Raw genomic sequence first — 6000 nt, 5'->3', positions numbered from 1 at the left:
GCGCACTAAGTGCCTTTGTCAGCTCGCTCTCTACCTCCTGCACCTCCTAGCGCAGGGATCTGAGCAACAGTGGCTACTACCCCTAATTTGGCTCCACACCTGCATGGAGGCCACACTTCCTACATCTACTAGGGCAACTCTCTTGCAGCCTGTAGATTCAATAAATTACAACCAGGGCAGAATTTGTCCATTGAACTGAATTCTCCATAGTATAACAATTTCAAAATGAAACAGCTGTAAGGCTGAGAATGACCCATAGTACCTACAGTCAAATTATAGGTGTCTCATTAAGAAAAAAGCTGATTTAAGAAGATTTATTTTCCTTTCTGATAGGTTGTACCATCAGCAAGCCTTGGTGGGCATCATTCTGCTATTGCTCTGGCAGGGTGCTGGTTTTCAATGAAGAGAAGGTAGAAAGTGCAGGGCTCTGTATGTGTACGTTCACATCTACACTTGCATTCATGTACAGTAGTATTTTCTGCACTGCATCCTGGGCTTGTGCTGAATCCAGAAGATCCTACAGCATGGCCTGTGCACGCTGTAGACAGGGTCTAGCAGAGTGAGAGTTTTGTCATGTATTCAAATGCTGGATTTTGAAGTTAACTACACACATATATCATTTTTTATTAAGAAGCTTTGAAGCAATGTTATACAAACTATTGGAATGGGAACACCTGTTTTACTTCTTTCCTATCCATTCCTGTGAGCCATCCTTTTATGACAATTCACTATTATGTGCAACAAGCTCCACACCAAAGCCAGCAGAACAGGACATCTGTACAGAGAACACACCATACCTAATGAATTAGATTGGTCTAAGAAGCTTCAGTTTATAAGGACCCAAGCTGCCTGTCTTTTGAGCAGCATTATAAAGCAAGAGCTAGAGAGATAGAGAGCTGTCATGTGCTGGCTAAGACTTTAAAACACTTGGATACTGAAACCTCAGCAGGACAGGAAGAAACTTTCTCCCAAGAGCAAGCTCCTGCTAGGAAACTATGTTTAGGTAGTCTGGGAGAAAGGTGTTTGGCTATTTATCAGAAAAAACCTCAGTCTTTACCAGGAATTCCCTCCACAAACAGCATATAGATGACAGGATGATATGGTACTTTTAGCCACATATAAGTAATAATAATAGTAATCACCGACAATGAAGGCCGTATAGGCTGCAACTCTATCACACGTTGTATGTCCTTCCTCCCCCTTGAACCTCGCAAAGAAAGCAGCAACAGAGTTGTGAGACTCTTGCGTAGCGCAGTTAACTCCATTTGAGTTTAAGGTAGTTCTCCACTTGCAATAGCAGAGTCTAGGACACACGAGAAGTTCAGGCAACATGAGAAGTGAGATACAGTGATGTGGGCTTCATGCTTCAGGGACCTCAGGCACATGGCTGGGTTCTCAGTCAGTGCTGAAGTTCAAAAAGTCACATCTCCACTGCTTTGGCCAGTGTAAAACTGAAGGCATGTGAGAGCATGGTGAACTCTAATGCTGGTGGAGTTCGGATTGCAAAGATACTGCTAGGTTACCTGTCCTCCATAAGAGATGATTTTATAGAATCAGGAGCTGTGTTTGCAGGTGATTTTAGGAGAAAGCTATTTTTTTTCCATTTGGGGATCAAAAGAGAAGCTGTTCTGACCCACTTCTGGGAGTCACTGGTAGAAGTGTTCCATATATACCCTACCCTATAACCTCTTCTACTCCATTGCTATCTGGCATAAATGGGGTCCTGTAACCAGGTCTAGTTTTCCTCAGTGGTATCATAATAAAACTAACCAAGAATCACTGGAGGTGATACTTGGGCTAAATTCACTCTTGGATATTGTCACCATCACTAATCCATTGCTGGAATATTGGGGGACTTCTGGCTACCTCAAGAGAACGTGTTTTCTCCTGGAAATGCCCCAAACCTCTCTCACTCCCAATAAAAGCTTTAAATATTAGCTCTAGTTCCCCAGGATGAACTGCTATGTTTGTACTTTAGCACATCCTGCTGGAAGGATATCTCAAAAAGAAAGTATCGTTTCACAGGCTCTGTGATACAAATTCTGGACTTGGGCCCAATCAGTTCAAGCATGAAGAGATTCAACTAAGATTACGCTGGACTAGTTCATTTCAGTGCGAGGTGAGTGAAGAGGTGAATTTAGCTCAGGCTTCCAGAGATATGTGTAAATATGACATTTTACAATGACAACAGAGGATACTGAGAATAAAATGAGGTGGAACCAGCTCCCTAAAACGCCAGGGAAAAACTTCAGCAGCTCTCCATGGAGCCATTTTCCAGAGAAAGCTCCGTGTCTTTTCTGAGCGTCTTAGAAGGAAGTGGACTGACATCTTGACATACAGGGGACAAGTTACTGGACCAGATCTCCATCTGGTGGCCAGCAGTATTTCTTCACTGTAGTCAGCTCAGCACTGATTTTCTGCAGGTAAGGAACTGGTTGCATACCTTAGTGGGGCATGGAGGATTTGTCAGATTGTTGCTGAAATATGACCAGCTCAGAAGCATGCACGGCGTGATTCAAAGCCTATTGAAGACACTTGTAAAAACTCTGGTCAGACAGTAATCAGACACGTGACCTACAGCTCAAGATAACTGAATGGTAACAGAGAGCTCTGGCCAAAGGCCTCAGAAACTGCCACTCTTCCAGGATTTGTGGACAAAGGCTGCTGCCCATAGTAAAAGCCTAAATTGGGATGAGGGTCACCATCTCTTGTTTCCTCAGGACAATCTATATGAAGCCATATACTAATAAACTAGAGGCAGCCACTGAACTGGGGATTGTGTTTAGGAATGGCTGATGTCCTCACATAGCAGTATCTGAGCCAGCAGCCCCTCTCTCCATCTTGTGTGCAAAGGAAAAGAAGTCCTTCTCTCTGTATTTATGTATATACGTTACACAAACATATAGTCAATTTTCCATGCAGAACTGGAGCAATACATGTGGGGAGGATGCTGAAGCTGGCAAACAGACAAACATGAACACTAACACATTTGCTTATTGCTTAGCCAGTCAAAGCTCTCTTCACGCAGGGCTGCTCTCAAACCCACTGCACATCCCGAGAGGTGCTGAACGCAGAGGGAGAGCCCTGTTGTTGGCTGCTGGCTGGCTGGAAATGTAGAGCCCTCTGAGAACCTTGGAGCTGCATGTCTGTCCCATGGTCGCTCCCCCATCTTCTGTCTCTCCTTCCACCTGCAGCAGGCACTCCTGGATCTCTTTGTCTAGCTCTGAGAAATCCCCTTCACCATCAGAGCAGCTATCAGTATTATAATCTATTTCTTCCACACAAGGAGGTTCATCATCAGTCTCCAGGCTGCTGTTGCTGCTGCTCCTGCAGAAAAATCACAAGAGAGAGCTGATGTCATCAAAGGAGGGTGCTGATATCCAGTGAGAACTGAGGAATGGGGAAATGCATTTCCTGGGTTCAATCCTGGCTCTGCTAATGAGGCATGAGATAACACGAAGCAATATTCTATATGTCTTTGTGTCTCTTTTGGCTTTTGCCATCTGTAAAATGAAGAAGAATGCTACTTATCTGCCTCATAGGAGAAACATTTATTATTGTTATTATTGCTATTGCTTATGCAGAAATGCAGTGCTTTATATATAGACAACACTGTTCCTATCTCGAGGCACTTACAAGGTTAAAGAAGCTGAAATATAGCAGAGGGTAAGAGGAGGTATTCAGTTACCAGAAGGTTGCTGGTTTAATCATCATTCACCTTGCTGAGGTTCCACATCTAGCGTAGGACCTAATTCATTCAGGTAGTTAAAGTGCTTTGGCATCTTTGCCTCCTGTTCTGTGCGAGCTGAGAGCCCCACTAACAAGAGGCAGCATAAATGGAAAACAGAGGCTCTAGGGACTTCAAGCACAGCGACTCCAAGGAGGACACAAGTACCAGGACTGCTTGTGTTTCGGAAGGAACATGAACAGGCTTTGGCCACACAATTTTCTAAAGGAGGGTCAAATTAAGAGGCAAGTCTGAATGACTGTGGAGAGACTCTAAATTGATGTCACAACTCCTTCATCTGGCTCTCAGAAAGGCAGGTTATACCATCTTAGCCTCCTGCCATTTACTTTACAGGAACGGTCATAGTCTTTCTTCACATGTTTATTTTCAATACATTTTGTATTAAGTTAGCCTAATGTAATATTTATGACAGAATTGTAACCACTAGACCATATGGCTCTGAGGGATAAGGCCTTTCTCCTATCTAGCTGTCTAGTGCCAGTTTGGCCCTTGGCCTGGGAGGGCAGCTGGGTGTTTTTCTGAGACTAGAAAGAAGTCTATGGTTTCAGTGTTGCCTGGGTCAGAATCTGGATGAATTAGAGGGACAGATACTGTATTTCACCTCCAGGTCAACAGTTTCAATCAGACTCAAAGCAGAAGAATGTATTGCTTTGGGGGACTGGGAAAGGAATAATAATCTTCCGCCACTGGGCCAGAGTTTCTAATTTGTCCCAAGTCGGGAAGAATGAATAGCTTGGCAGATGGAGTATGCACAGCTTTAATGTGTGGTCTGCTCATTTACATGTCAGTAACCAGAATAATCTTCCAGCTCTCAGCTGTTTCACAGCAGTGCCAGCATCTGAGGTTTCAGAACATACCAAATGTGTAAAGTATTGCTCTTGGATGTATTGATCTCTTTTCTCTCTTCCTGCACTCCAAAAAAAGTCTGAGATTTTCCTAGCATTTGAGTATCCAGATCTTAACTGTACACAGGCTACTCTGCAAAGCTACTCTGCAAACAGAAACAAGCCGTTATCAACCCACGCCTCCTTATCTAGCTGATATCTGGCTTAGTTTACTTCAAAGGCAGGGTATAAAGGATCCTCTGAAAGCTTAATAGAGCTGTACAGTTTAAAAATAAATAAATGAATAATTATGCACTTTCACAGTTTGTGGCTCCACTTCAGTCTGCCCAGAAATCTAGGTCAGGAGGAACTCAAACTGAATTTGAGTATGTGACATGAAACAAACCAAACCAAACCAAACCAGGACAATCCTCCCAGCACAAACATTAACAAGCAGTGGTCTCTGCAGAGTCGGGCCACTGCACATGATTATTATTCTTTTTTTTTACTTATGCATTTGCATATGCATGGCATGCATTATAAAGACACCAAGTACCCGTTATAATGTTCAAAGCCAAGTAAACTCAGGGGAACTAGATCTTTTCATTTATAAGCTCTGCTGTTGCTGCTTTGCAATCAGAAAGAACCAAAATGTATTTACTTTCAATACTGCACTTGAATGTTTTGGGAGGGGCTGCTAATGCCTTTGGGACAGAACACAGCTACCACTCAACTCACTTATACCTTACAGAAGGAAAAACAATTCAGTTTGTAATCTAGGAACCAAAGTTAAACATCTGCATTATCAGGATGAGAATTAACAAAAACCACTTATTATTAAAGCTGGAAAAGTCAGTAACAGTGGACCTTCTGACTTCACTTGATGACTTAAATGATTTGAGGACTACATTTGCAATGAAAAGGGGAAAATAACTTCTAGCATAAAAGCACTTTAGTATGGAAGGAAAATCTGGAAGACAATGAGAGATGGAAAAGGAAAAACAAAAACAACTACCATTTGCTTATGCTGAAGACTGAAGATACAGACCAAGGGGAAAATACACATAAAGTCTTTAAGAAGCAAGTACATGTGCCTAAATTCTTTGTAATGGACTTTATTAACTTTCCCTCCCAAGACAGATGCTATCACACTGCCTAGAAATCTACATACATAGTACATGAAACACCAAGGTCACGAAAATTCAACTCTTGCAGAGAGAGGCTCCCCACACGTGCGGATGTGCCTAGACCATCTCTAGGTATCAGGAAAGAAGTCCTTCTGCCTAGTTTGTTCTACCCTTGGCTCCTTTGCTGTTACTATGAACGAGCAAGTCAATTAACACTGAGCTTAGTGGTGTAACACTGAGCTTAGTGGTGCTTTCTCTGATTTGGACTGATATCCGCTACTAACTGGCTCGATGCCACCAC

At 42.8% G+C, this 6000-nt stretch overlaps 1 protein-coding gene across 1 annotated transcript in view; it reads right to left on the bottom strand.

Moving 5' to 3' along the window:
* Positions 1–595: 595 nt before the first annotated feature.
* Positions 596–6000, bottom strand: part of AGBL1 (AGBL carboxypeptidase 1) — a 297138-nt gene continuing 291733 nt past the window's right edge. The window contains exon 23 of the mRNA XM_068958765.1: positions 596–3327. Within this exon, the coding sequence (XP_068814866.1) occupies positions 3021–3327 (307 nt within the window). The 3' untranslated portion in view covers positions 596–3020. The remainder of the gene's footprint in view (positions 3328–6000) is intronic.

This window comes from Struthio camelus, chromosome 12 (genome assembly GCF_040807025.1).
Source record: "Struthio camelus isolate bStrCam1 chromosome 12, bStrCam1.hap1, whole genome shotgun sequence".
Taxonomy (NCBI): domain Eukaryota; kingdom Metazoa; phylum Chordata; class Aves; order Struthioniformes; family Struthionidae; genus Struthio; species Struthio camelus.
Note: the sequence above shows the minus strand (reverse complement) of the source record. Positions and strands in the feature narration are given on the sequence as shown.